Source organism: Chionomys nivalis, chromosome 3 (genome assembly GCF_950005125.1).
Source record: "Chionomys nivalis chromosome 3, mChiNiv1.1, whole genome shotgun sequence".
NCBI classification, from domain to species: Eukaryota; Metazoa; Chordata; class Mammalia; order Rodentia; family Cricetidae; genus Chionomys; species Chionomys nivalis.
In genome coordinates this window covers 114,305,961-114,320,009 of record NC_080088.1, presented here as the reverse complement: position 1 = coordinate 114,320,009, position 14,049 = coordinate 114,305,961, and the positions used below count along the sequence as shown (strand labels likewise).

The following is a 14,049-nucleotide window of genomic DNA, read 5'->3' as shown; positions in this document are numbered from 1 at the left end:
TACCTAGGCATCCAAGAGAACCCCCACCTGGACTACCTAGGCATCCAAGAGAACCCCCCCACACCCAGCCAACAGGCCATCTCTGAGTAGCAGACAGGTGGGAAGAAGAAATAGAGACTGAGCAAGGAGCAGACATAGAAAGGGGAGAGATTAGATGACCAAGACAATAGCCAGAATTTCATTTTATTACTCTAAAATCCAAACACAGGTGAGAGAGCGCTAGCCAGGAAATAACATGATCTACATCATCTGTATTCATCTGTATTACTCTGTCTGCTGGTGTCCCTGCCTTCTAGTTATCTCCCCAGTCTGGCCTCTCATGAAGGCAGGGCCCACATGTCTTACTCATCATTGCATTCAATGCCTAGAATCACATCTGACCCAGAGAAGCTTGGGAGCATTGATGAACAGACGAATGTGATTCCCGCTGCACTTACGCCCACCACCAAACATGCACCTCGGGACAATTTCCACCTGGGAGAGCATTTGGGACTCAAGAAATGCTTAAACATCATACAACTGCGCAAAGGTGACCCTCATGGATCCTCCAAAGGCAAGGGAACCTACCAGTTTGTTCCAGATGTCTCCCTGCCGCTTAGCTTTCAGGGGAAAGACAATGCGCACTAGAAGGCAGGTCCAGGTCAGAGCCAGCAAGGCGGCCGAGCCACTGCTCTTGCTGTAGAGAAGGGAGAGAGACAAACGCACATCCTGAGGCACAGCACAGTATGTGAACCCTCCCTTGACTTGTTCCCTAACATCATCAGCGACAACTCAGGACAAGAGTCTAGGCCTCACTGGCCAAAATCTCACCACTTGACATTTGCAACAATAAAAACAAGAAGAGATGGTTCAGAGGTTAAGAGCACTGTTTGTCCTTCCAAAGGATCTGGTAATTCTCCCAGCACCCACAGGCAGTTCACAACTGTCTACTGCAGGGGACCTGACGCCCTCCTCTGGTGTCTCTTGGTACCAGGCACATACTTGGTGCACAGACATACATGTAGGCAAAACACTTATACACATAATTTTTAATTAATTAATTAAAGCAAGCTGGCTTTCCCCATCCAGTGCCTTGGGCCCACTGACTCCCAGTCCTGCTCCTCAGGAAAAGCCACTTTCTCTACTAGCCTGGTTCCCCTTGTTAGAGGCAGGCTCTAAGTGCCATTCACAGTGCCAAGCTAAGAGGCAGGTGTGCTCACACTGCTCATTTGTACCAGCCTACCTGAGTAGGACTCCACAAACCCCTGGAGGCCCACAGACTTAACCTCTTACCTCGGAACACCTGCTTTGGAGCCAACACCTGAGGACTGGAGAGAGCTCAGGAGGTTCTTGGCTGTGGCCTCTGGCTGGGCCTCGGCCAGTTGCTGGATGGCTGCCTGCAAAGCCCTGCGGGAGGCCGCGTCTCTGGGGTGGGAAGGAAGGAAGGGAAAAGGGTGATCTCAGCAAGCACTGGTCTTTCTGGGGAAACACTGATGGTACCCGATTCCAATGGATCCCAGGTGACAGGAATCAACTAGATAAATCCACCTTGCCCCAGAGTTCTAGAGTACTGGTGAGAGCAGAGGCTGACAAGAAGGGCAGGGTCTACAGCCATGGTATACGCCCCATGACTTCAGATTAAGTTAGATGCCTTTACAGGCCCAACTAATGAGTGGCTACATATGCTGAGATATCACAGAGGTAAGCACTATCCCAGGCCTTCACAGTAACGACCACCCATGAGGTGTATAATGGCATCATCTCTTCTGCAGATGAGGAAACTATAGAGAGTTAGAGCGTGGCCCTAAGAGGCCTGGCTCTCACAACTGGACTCTCCCCACTCGACACTGTGTCTCTGGTTGGGACTCACCTGTATCGATGCAGAGTCAGGCAGAATAACTTGCAGAGCCCTTTTACTGCTCCCTCTGGCAGATCTGAAAGCAAAGTTTACACAGAGACTCAATACACACAGTGATAAGCATCTGCTTACGTCGGTCCTTCTCTCAGACAGGATCTTGGCACCAACACCCCAGTAAGCCCCAAATCTTTAAGCTAAAACCCCAAGGAAACAAAGGCAGTATCAAAACACATGGTACAGGAAAGCTCGGAGTAGCACAGACACTTGACAAAGCAATGGCAGTGAAGAGCAAGCATGAGAATTTGCTCACTATCTTCCCCGCCTCTACAGGGCGGACAATCAATAGGGGTACAGCTCTTCTACTTCCTGGCTTGAACACTGGCTTTACCCTGGGCTGTTTAGTTTATGATCACCTGCAAGTATCTGCTCATGCACAGGCTAATAAGTAATTAAAAATTAGCAGACAGGCCAGGTATGGTAACACATGCCTTTAAAGCCAGCAGTAGCAACAGGAGGATCTCTGTGAGTTTAAGGCCAGCCTGACCTACATTGCAAGTTCCAGGTCTGCCAGAGCTACACAGTAAGACTGTCTCAAAAATTGAAAGAAAGATAGACAGATAAAGAGACAGACAGAAAGCATAAGTCAGTAGTATCTCCCCCCCACCCCCACCCTGCAACCAGCCACTCAGGAGACTGTGGTAGGAGGATTGCTTGATCCCAGAAGTTTGAGGTCAGCTTGGGCAACACAAAAACCCAGTCTCAATAACAAAACACACATGGCTACACAAAATAATAATTAAAAGAAAAAATTTAAAGTCCAAGATTAAAATGCCATAAAATAAGCATGGTGGCACATGCCTTTAATCCCAGCACTCAGGGAGGCACAGGCAGGTGGATTTCTGTCAGTTAGAGGTCAGCCTGGTCTACAGCAAGACTGCAAAGTGTTCCACCCCACCCCCCAAAAAAAAAAAGAAAAAAGATTAAAGTACCACAAGTAGCCAGAAAGGGAAGAGCACCTGTAACTAGGTGGTGAACGTCTAAGCTTGCTGAGCGTTTAGTCAACTGTAGGAAGCGCAGAGGGAACCAGGTGCCGGATGGGATTAACAACAAGACAGACGAAGAAATACAGTGTGCTGAGAGCACCTGGCGCTCAGTGCTGCTCTGCGCACTTCATCTACGTTCATGTATGCCATCCCCACAAGCTAGGCTCTGCTGTCTGAACCCACCTTACAAGGAAGGAGGTGAACAGAAACCCAAGGAGGGCAGCCAGAGGGGTAGCTGGGCTGAACAAGAGTGCTCACGCATGCTGGACAGTCAACTCAGACAAGCACTACCAGCCAGACCAGGGCATGCGGCCAGCAGACAGAAGCTCAACTCAGGGAAATCTGGCCTAAACTGTGAGATGATCAAGCCCAGGAAGAGCTTTCTTGGTGTTTCCCGTTTCAGGTGATGTTTCCCAGCCCCTATAGCACTCTCAACACTTAGACAGTAACCAGAGGCAGGAACAGGCTGAGAGAGCAGGAATAACGACCGGAAACATAAACTGCAAGTGTGCCACTGCCACCAACTGTGCTCTCATTGACCCCCACACCGACCTATGAGAGATATCACTAGCTTCATGTTCGACTTGGGCTCAGAGGAACAGAGAACGAGAAATGACAGCTCCATACAGGAGGCTGCACCTCACTCCGATGAGAGTTCAGGACGCCAGATTCAGAGTGGAAGCCGGGCGGTGGTGGTGCACACCTTTAATCCCAGCACTCGGGAGGCAGAAGCAAGAGGATCTCTGTGAGTCTGAGGTCAGCCTGGTCTACAAGAGCTAGTTCCAGGACAGACTCCAAAGCTAGAGAGAAACCCTGTCTTGGAAAAAAAAAAAAAAAAAGATTCAGAGTGGTTGACAAACTCAAACACAAGACATAGAGGTCAAGCCTACTCCATAGACTGGGGGAGCAGGATGTAGTACTACTGGGCAGTTATTCTACAGGGAAATTCAACCATTATGGCTCCATACACACAGACATCTGGTGGCATCACATGGCAACCTTAACTAGAGCCTTGCTGAGAAGGTACCATGGATGAACTCCAAAGGAGCATAAAATTCTAGACTACAGCACTAACAACAGGAGGACAGCTCAGAGGCTCACACACAGCAACTACTGCTCTCACAGCTTTAACAAGCTTGGCTGTTGCCCAGGCAACAGTAGGCTGGAAGCAGCAAGTGAGAGTGAGAGGAAAAGCCAGGTGCAACAGCTCACACCTGCATCTCAGCACTGGGGACGGTGACGCAAGAGGACAGTAGGAGCTAGACGCCAGCTGGTCCATCCAGGAGACCCTGTCTTGGGAGGGAAAGAGGGACGGAATGTCGGTTGGCCAGCTGCTGGTTTGTTTAAATTCGTCATGGTAGTGCACACCTATAATCCCAGTACCAAGTGATAAGAAAGGTGAACGGCAGTTTGAGGCCATTATACGGAGTCCTCTTCTCAAATAAGCACACACATACATACACACACACACACTCCCAAAAAAAGCTAGTTAGTAAAATTCAAACACCTGTAGAGAGCATTAGAAAACATGGATCTGTCAATCTTAACAGACCTTAGGGTCCTTAACTGGCCAACCACCTGTTGCCATCCTTTTAATTCTGTGGACATAAAAAGAAATATCCCAGATCAAAAGAAAAGTGTCTGTATGCCAGTGTATGCTCAAGAAAGATTGGTGTTGTCTTCTAGAAACATCTGACACCAACACAGCTAAATGGTGTGACTTCGGCATCTATCTGCACTGACCCAACTGTTTCAACTGTTTCGAAGCACATTTATATTTAAAAAAATGTGAAGGCAGGCCGGGGAGTGGTGGCGCACACCTTTAATCCCAGCACTTGGGAGGCAGAGACAGGCAGATCATTTTGAGTTCGAGGCCAGCCTGGTCCACAAGAGCTAGTTCCAGGACAGGAACCAAAGCTACAGAGAAACCCTGTCTCTAAAAATCAGGGGGAAAAAAGGTAAAAGCAGAAGTCAGGGGGAAGGAGGAGGAAGCCGAGAGAGCGCAGCTGATCTCCAAAAGAAAGAGCACTGCAGGTGCAGGGCAAACACCCACCTTTGCCAGCGATACATCTCCCCAGCTCGCTGAGAATTTCTCTCCGCTCCTTCACACTAGCTGTTGTCACCTTCACAGCAAAACGCTTCAGTGTCTCGGAAACCTGTGAAGACCAAACCCGCAGAAAATGTCACCAGTCAGACCACAAACAGTGAGGGTGTGCGTTCAGTGTGCACACGGCAGAACTGCCATTTTCCTGACAGCTGGGGCTGAGTAATTGCTCTGTGCATCATGGGGACTTAGCAGTGTTTCTCAGCTCTACCCACTAGTTGCAGCCATTAGTAACCCATTCGCCTCTTGCCCCAGTTGTGACAATCAAGTTTCTAGACACTATCAAATCTCCAGGGACAAGGGGGAAAAAATCACCCACTGTTTAGAAGCACTGTTTTAACCCAGTCAACATACCTTTCTTCTTCTTATTTTTTTGAGACAGGGTTTCTTTGTAGCTTTAGAACCTGTCCTAGCACTCACTTTATAGACTAGGCTGGCCTTGAACTCAGAGATCTGCCTGCCTCTGTCTCCCGAGCACTGGAATTAAAGGTGTGTGCTACCACCATCAAGTGGTACAACATACCTTTTTAAAAGTTAAGCAAGGCAAGACAAAATCCAACAATCTCTAGACAGAAAGTATCCTCTCAGACATACCCCAAATGTATACCATGGTTGATGGCTGCCCCAGCTCCAGGGGGTGGCCCCACATTCATGTGCATACAGGCAGCACTAACTGGACTAAAAACCAAACCTGAGGACCCAGGCAATAAAGGAGAAAATGGACTTCCACAAATAGGTCCTGTACTTCGACACACACAATGTGGCATGGGAACACAAGAGCACACTCATGCACACACTTATGCACACTTTAAATAAGTAAACATGATTTTTTTTAAAATATTTTATTTATTATGTATACAATATTCGGTCTGTGTGCATGCCTGCAGACCAGAAGAGGGCACCAGACCTCATTATAGATGGTTGAAAGCCACCATGTGGTTGCTGGGAACTGAACTCAGGACCTCTGGAAGAGCAGGCAATGCTCTTAACCTCTGAGCCATCTCTCCAACCCAGTAAACATGATTTTTAAAGTGGGGAGGAGCTAGAGATGCCTCAGTGTTTAAGAGTACTTGCTGGAGCCGGGCGGTGGTGGCGCACGCCTTTAATCCCAGCACTTGGGAGGCAGAGGCAGGCGGATCTCTGTGAGTTCGAGACCAGCCTGGTCTACAAGAGCTAGTTCCAGGACAGGCTCCAAAACCACAGAGAAACCCTGTCTCGAAAAACCAAAAAAAAAAAAAAAAAAAAAAAAAAGTATGAGCCAGGCAGTGGTGCACGCCTTTAATCCCAGCACCCGAAAGGCAGAGACAGACAGATTTCTAAAAGGCCAGCCTGGTCTACAAGAGCTACTTCAAGGACATGCTCCAAAGCTACCAAAAAACCCTCTCTAAAAACAAACAAAAAAAAAAATTAAAAAACAAAACAAAAACCAAAGTAGCATGAGCCAGGAGCGTTAGTCAGCGCAGGCCTTTAGTCACAGCAGTAGAGTCCCTGTGAGCTCAAGGCCTGCCTTCCTGATTTGCAGGATCTGAGATCCTGTATCAGAGAGAGAGGAAAGGTGTATAAATGGTGTGGTGCTTTTTCTACATACAAATATACCTCAAGGGGCTGTGGAGATGGCTCAGAGGTTAAGAGCACTGGCTGCTCTTCCAGAGGTCCTGAGTTCAATTCCCAGCAACCACATGGTGGCTCACAGCCATCTGTACTGAGATCTGGCTCCCTTCTCTGGCATGCGGGCATACATCAAGGCAGAATGTTGTATACATAATAAATAAATAAATCTTTAAAAAAAAAAAAAAAAAAACAAATATACCTCAAAAATTCTGAGAATGGGCTGGAAAGATGGTTCAGAGGCTAAGAACACAGTCTGCTCTTCCAGAGGTCCTGAGTTCAATTCCCAGCAACCACATGGTGGCTCACAACAATATGTAATGAGATCTGGTGCCCTCTTCTGTTGTGCAGGCATATGTGCAGACAGAACACATATAAATAAATAAAATTAATTTTTTAAAAAATAAATAAAACAATTAAGAAGAAAATTCTGAAAACAAAAACAAAAAATTTGAATACAATCCCAGAAAACGGACAATTATTTAAGTTAGGCAGAGACCTAGAACTAATCAGAACTAGAAGTATGGATAAACAGTGAGAGGCAAAGCAAGTTTGTGAGAGAAGAGTTCGAATCTAAGGAGGCTACTACGTGCCAGCATGCTCTCTCTCCCTTTCCACCATCACGCTCTGACCTCCCAGGGGAGAGTGCCAGCACCCTGGCCAATCCGGCAGAACAGAAGCACACACTGCTAACTGTGAAGCAAGCTGGACCCCAGCTCTGCTCCAACAGCCGTGGAAACGAAGCACAACAACGGCAGCTCCGCTCTCCAGTTTCTCTAGCTAAGGCGTCAACAGCACTCACCTCAAGGCACTGGTACTAAAGCTAACGCACCTGCAAGGGCAGCATCGACAGTCCCATCTGAAAGAACCACCTCCAAGGCAGAAGGCTCTGCCTCAAAGTAGAGCCAATGGCCGCAGCACCTGTGTTCTCAAAACCAAACTTGAAAACCAAACAGGTCTACAAAGAGACACCAACATGCCCACAGTCTTCCACATCTGAGTCAGCGCAGTTTGTGAGCATTCTCAGAAACCTAGGGAAACCTGCTCTATAAAGTTCATGTGAGCAGGCGGCACGTCCACGAGGCAATCAAGTCTGGAGTCGGGGTTGGGGTTGGTTTTGAGGGTTCTTCAAAGGAAGCCCAAATTAATAACATGAATCAAGGGTGCAGAGACACAGAACAATGCATTTATTTTCACATTTACTTTGGAGAAGGGGCCATGAGTGTGGAAATTAGGGAACACCTTGTGGGAACTCCACAGAGTGGGTGCTGGGCCCTGAGGCTTGGTCATCAGGTCTTGCTGCAAGTGCTTTACCCACCGAGGCATCTTGCTGGCCCCCTGCTTTTTCTTTTATGTGTAAAATCTGCTATAATTCTCTTGGCAATAAATACAATGGCATCCAAACTTGTACATAAACTATTTCTTGCTTTGATATTTTTGGGCGTGTTTTCTTTATTTGTTGGTTTTGTTTTGTTTTCTTTTTTTTTTTTTTTTTTTTTTTTTGGTTTTTCGAGCCAGGGTTTCTCTGTGGCTTTGGAGCCTGTCCTGGAACTAGCTCTTGTAGACCAGGCTGGTCTCGAACTCACAGAGATCCGCCTGCCTCTGCCTCCCGAGTGCTGGGATTAAAGGCGTGCGCCACCACGCCCGGCGCTGGTTTTGTTTTCTTGAGACAGGGGTCTCTCTACATAGTCCTAGTTGTCCTGCAAGCCTATATACACCAGGCTGGCCTTGAACTCAGAGATCTGCCTGCCTACCAAGTGCAGGGCAGAAAGATGTCAGCACACCTGGACTTGCTTTAGTTAAGTGTTCTTTGTTTTACTTTCACATTGACACATAACCCAAGGATTCTAGAAGGTCTGTCCTCACGCCTGAGCTGAGCCACACTTCAGCAGTCACCTTTGTACCTCTCAAGATGGAGGCTTCCTGGCTCTGGAACTCTCGGCTTTTCCATTTTACCCTTCATGCCCTGACTCCACCACGCTCCCCATCCCGCCAATAGCAGTCCTCAGTTTATAACACGAGCAGCTGAGGTGGTCAGTGTCCAACTGTGCAATACAGCACACACCCTCCACCTGACGACCTGTGCACCTCATGCCGTCCAGCGTCTGTTTCCCTGCAGTGGGAACTGCCCTTTCCACCATCGCCTGTTTGCCTTGTTTTACCTAATCTTATTATTCAATTCAAACTCTTAGTTTTGCGTCTTCATTCCAGAAAATTCTGTCCTTCCTCCTGAAGAAGTCTCTGAATTTTCTGTCCTACCCCAAGCTGGCAGGTGGCTCTCCGGTGTATAAGGTACTATCATCAAGTGTACCACGATGTCTGTATGGAACACACCATTCATTTCAGAGGTCGCACGCACAGTGTGCAAAGGTGCTAGCACCATATTCAAGTTTGTCAAGACCCAGAATTCCATGTTGAAATCAGTTTCCTTCTGAGTACTGAAGCTTCTGTCTTTCTCCTCTGCACTATTAGCCTTTAGCTGTGGCTGTGAAGGCCAAAGCCAGCAAAGTGGTTTTTGCTGTGTTCAGAGACAGTCTTACTATGCACCTAGGCTGGCCTCCACCTCGAATCCTGTGTTGGGAATATAGGAATGCCGATTCTGACTGATCTTTTGGAGGACACCCAGTTTTTCTTCCTAGAAGCTTTTAGATTTTTTTTTTTTTTTTTTTTGGTTTTTCGAGACAGGGTTTCTCTGTGGCTTTGGAGCCTGTCCTGGAACTAGCTCTGTAGACCAGGCTGGTCTCGAACTCACAGAGATCCGCCTACCTCTGCCTCCCGAGTACTGGGATTAAAGGCGTGCGCCACCACCGCCCGGCTAGATTCTTTTTTTAAGATTCTGAAATTTCGTGGTAATATGCTTTTGTTTTGAGTCTCTTTTATCCATTGTGCAGAGTCCTCTGGTCTAGAAACATATCCATCCACTGGGGGAAAAGTGTCTTGAGTTATTCTGTTAACAATTTCCTTGACAAGTGACCCTAAATAAGTGTTCCCAGCACTGGGTCGACAGCGCTGAGTTTTAAGGTCACAAGAGAGAAAACTTTAGTTTCTTGCCGGAGTGGAAAAGCTAGATATCCGACAGCATCTAAACCTAGGTTCAAACCATCTTCCTTAAGCCAGTCACTCTCCCTTCCATGTCAGCTGACTCCAGAACTTTACCTTTCGAAGATTCTGCAAAGGATCGCAGGAGAGCTCCAGAGTTTCCTAACTGATGGATTGGGACTCACTTCCACTGGTGTTCAAAGACCTGCATTTCTCTTCTTTTTTGTTTTTGTTTTGTTTTTTGAGACAGGGTTTCTCAGTGTAGCCCTAGCTGTCCTGGAACTTGTTCTGCAGAGCAGGCTGGCCTTGAACTCACAGAGACGCGCCTGCCTCTGCCTCTTGAGTGCTGGGATTAAAGTCATGGACCACCACTGTCTGGCAAATCTGTATCTCTGTCATTTTCTAGCTCCTGAAAGTTTGCTGCTATTGCCTGTGTTCTCCATCCTCCCCTCCATTGGTTGGGTTTGCTTTTGTTGCACTGGGGATCAAACATAAAGCCTCATACATCCATGTCAGAAACACATTCTATCACGGAGCCATGCCCTCAGCCTAAAATATCCTGTAGGAGAGTGGATAGAGATGGCACGTAGGGTCTAACGACTATTAGGCAAGTGTTCTACCACTGAGCCACCCACAGGCCAGAGAGAGACAGAGGGGGTCAGAGGACAGCTTGCAGGAGTCAGTGCTCTCCCAGCACTCAGACGCAGGCCACCAGGCTTGCACAGCAGCCAGCACTTTTGCTCAATAAGCCATCTTGCTGGCCCCACAGTATCAGCGTTTAAATTCTTTACTAACCTTAGTGAGGTCTGAGAACAAACAAACAACAGATGCATACCGACTGCCTTACAAGACGGTAACATTAAACTCCTCTGGCTTTGTTTTTCTTTTTCTCTTCTCCCCTACCACCAGACAAGGTTGCTCTGTGTAGCCCATTGCCCTGGCTGTGCTAGAACTAGCACTGTAGGCCAGGCTGGCCTTAAACTCAGAGATCTGCCTGCCTCTGCCTCCTGAGTGCTGAGATTAAAAGTGAGCATCACCATAGCCCTGGACGGCCTAGAACTGCCTCTGCCTCCCAAATGTGTCACCTCACTCTCAATATGGCATTAAATTCATGTTATAGTTTCTCTCACAAATATTAAAGAACTTTTCAGCCAGGCGGTAGCAGTGCACGCCTTTAATCCCAGCACTGGGTAGGCAGAGACAGGCGGATCTCTGTGCATTCAAGGCCAGCCTGGTCTACAAGAGCTAGTTCCAGGACAGGCTCCAAAAGCTACAGAGAAACCCTGTCTCGAAAAACCACAAAAAGGGGGGTGGGGGGGGGCTGGGAGTGTCGTTTGTAACACAGTCCTTGTCTAACATGCATGGAGCCCTGAGTTGGATTCCCCAGCATGGCAAAGGAAAACATGAAAGTCAGCAACCCCTGGAAATCTTGTCACAACAAAAGCGAGGAGAAGAATAGAAGGCTCCTTTGGCTGTCACATCGGGTGCTGGGAAGCCTGGCGGGCGCGCCCTCCGCGTTCACAGGCAGCACTGTAGACAGCACTACCAAGAATGAAGTCTCCAAGGTGACAGAAATGCTTCCCTAGTCTGGTCAACACGCCAGGCACTACTCACATGTGACTACTAAAATGTGCTTGAGAATTTTAAACTTCAGATAGTTTAGACAAACTTAAGTAAGTCTTATGGCTATTCTGATAACACAGCCAAGGGGGACCACACTACTGGACAACATAACTCTAGAGAGACGATTCTGATTTTGTTTGGTTTTGCTTTGTTTTTCGAGACAGAGTTGCTCTCTGTAGCCTTGGCTGTCCTGGAACTCACAGAGATCTACCAGCCTCCGCCTCTAGAGCGCTGGTATTAAAGATGTGCGCCACCACCACCTGGCTGAAGAGAAGACTCTTTTACCAGTATTAGTGTTAAATAGTCAATCCTCTAGAAGCACTGAAACCTTACTTCTTGGGATTCACCATAACACAGCGTTGAACAAATGACCAGCTCCTTGTACAGGAGACCCCCGCAAAACAGCTTTTGAATGTTCAGGTTAAATGGCCCCTCTGGCCGGTCTCGAGGCTCAAACATAAAAATCAACTACTCTCATCCTGGAGACCCAAACTGTCTAATAGATACCAGTTTCTGCCAGGCAGCGTAATCCCAGCACTAAGGAGGCATGAGCAGGACGGCTGCAAGTCCAATGCCAACTTGGTCTACAGTTTTAAAACCTACATTTTTTAAGTTGTGGCAGGGGCAATAAGGAGAGAGCTTCTTTTTCTCATCCTTCCACACGCTACAGAAGAAGCTGGAATGGAGAAAGAGGGGTCCTCAACCCCTCCCTGAACTGCAATGTAACCACAGGTAATAACAAGGGTGACAAGACCCCTTCTAGCTGAAGGGATCCAACAACAATAACTAAACTACATCTTCCCAACAACCCTATGTGACAGATATTATTTCAACATCATTTTACATATAAAAAGCCTGAAACGTAGAGGGGGTGATGTAATTTATCTACAGCCTCCGAGAAATCAACGAGCAGAGACGACTCCAAACCCGTGTGGACATAAGGCTACATTCTATGTGGTCGCATAGAGTTGGGTGCACTCTGCATTGCCCCGCGGCTCCCGGTCACCGGGCTCTGGAAAACCGTGGCAGACTCCGAGGTGGAGCTCTGCAACCGCCGGAGCCGGAGCAGGCACAGCAGGGCGCCAGCTGCCCCAAAGCCCAGCCAAAGCCCCGGACTCCTCGAGCCCAGCGTCGCTCTGGCCACCAGGGCCGAGCCGAGCCTCCAGCCGTGAGGCGCCAGCCCCGCCGCCTCTTCCTGCGGCCTCCGCCGCCGTCAGCTCCGCAATCTCGGTCCCAGCGCTCCCGCCACTGCCGCCCGCGCTCCGGCCCCGCCGTCCGCCGCGTTAGCCCCGTGGCCGCCCGCCCGCCTCACCTGCGTGTCCGCCGCCATCCTGCCGGCGCCCACTCCGGAACCGCTTCCGGAGCGCTTCCGGGTCACGGCGGGGCCCACGCGGCAAGGCGACGCCTGGCGCCCCCGAGCGGGAGGGCGGGCAGGCGCGCGTGCTGGAGCCCGGTGCGCAGGCTTTTTTGAGCCTGGACCCGGGAGACGCCGCGCAGCTCCCGCGTCTCTGGGGATCCCGGATCCAGCCCCGACACTCCCATCGGTCGGTTCCTGAAGGTTCTTAGTTCTTTGGCGGAGCCACTAAAAGCCGCTTCCTGGGCTCCGGGAATGAACCCAAAGGATTAGTCCTTAGACTTGGCGGGAGGATCAGGGATGCCGAGGGAATTGCGCGGTCCTGCTAGGAGTCTGGTCCCTAAGATAGCTGGAGGAAGGCGTGAGGAAGAGCTCCGTATCTTTGAAGATTTAATTTCTATTAGGACTCTGCTCTACAGAACGTGGTCTCCAGGCTACTTGTTGGTCCTCAGTCGTGACTTTAAACTTTTGACACCCAGTTGTAAGTTAGCTATACTGATCTGTAGTGAATAAACCACAAGCTCAGTGACTGTTATCAATAGGATACATGAATGAGGTGCTTTTTCAGACTTGACACATTTATTGAATGGAACTGAGATCCAACTACTGCCTTAGAGGACTGGAGGTCAAAATTCTGGCCTAACTTTGTCTATGCCTTTACCTTGGATGCATAGGCTGAAAAGGTTTTGTGAAGGCCTACAACCTCTAACTTTGTAAATTGTGTGCACCCTCCCAAGTGTAACATGAACTACCTGCTTAGTGGCCAGTTACCAACTGTCCCTGTATTCAAGCTTGCGACTACCTTGATTAATGTATCTCATCTTAATGTACTTAGGAAAAAATGTAGCCAGCCCTCTGTATTCTACATCGATTCAACTACACATCTAAAATACAAAAAACACATAGGTATTAAACACAATTCATCATTCTGTGACTAATTGCTGCACCCGGAAGGCTGAGGCAGGAGGATCAATTTCTAAGCCAGTTTAGGTTACAGTGCCTAAACTGAGAAATGGGCTGGTCTGGTGAGGCAGATGGCCCAGTGAACAATCCTTGAATGCTGAGAGCTACAGGCCTATTTCAACAAGACCATGACCTCAACCCAGCCTTTTACTCCTGCCTCAGCCTAAGGGCTGTTTCCAGACATGAACCACCCCCAGCTCCTCAGCCTGAGCACCCACTAGCTTTGATACCCAGTTAAGTTCAGAGACCGAAGTCTAGATAGCAAGGTTCAACTACACAAAGTAGGTAATTGGTGACCTTGGAACATATCCCCCCATAGATAAGAAGTGGGGCAGTGGCACCTTTAATCAAAACACTTGGGAGGCAGAAGCAAGGGGATCTGAGTTCCAGGCCAGCCTGGGGTGTTACACAGTAAAACCCTGTCTCCCAACAAAGGTTTTTGCTTTTTAACCCTGGTTTTAGTTTCCCAAACCTCAAA

The 14,049-nt window shown here is 48.5% G+C and overlaps 1 protein-coding gene across 2 annotated transcripts in view; it reads right to left on the bottom strand.

Moving 5' to 3' along the window:
• Gcn1 (GCN1 activator of EIF2AK4) overlaps positions 1-12,596 on the bottom strand; it is a 65,053-nt gene extending 52,457 nt beyond the window's left edge. For both annotated transcript variants that reach the window (XR_009056814.1, XM_057764201.1), the window contains exons 1-5: positions 12,567-12,596; positions 4,934-5,036; positions 1,850-1,913; positions 1,273-1,404; positions 568-676 (exon numbers count right to left, since the gene is read on the bottom strand). Coding sequence is in view for 1 of the 2 variants with exons in the window: in XM_057764201.1 (XP_057620184.1) it covers positions 568-676; positions 1,273-1,404; positions 1,850-1,913; positions 4,934-5,036; positions 12,567-12,584 (426 nt within the window). In the remaining variant the exon portion in view is untranslated. The remainder of the gene's footprint in view (positions 1-567; positions 677-1,272; positions 1,405-1,849; positions 1,914-4,933; positions 5,037-12,566) is intronic.
• Positions 12,597-14,049: the final 1,453 nt, after the last annotated feature.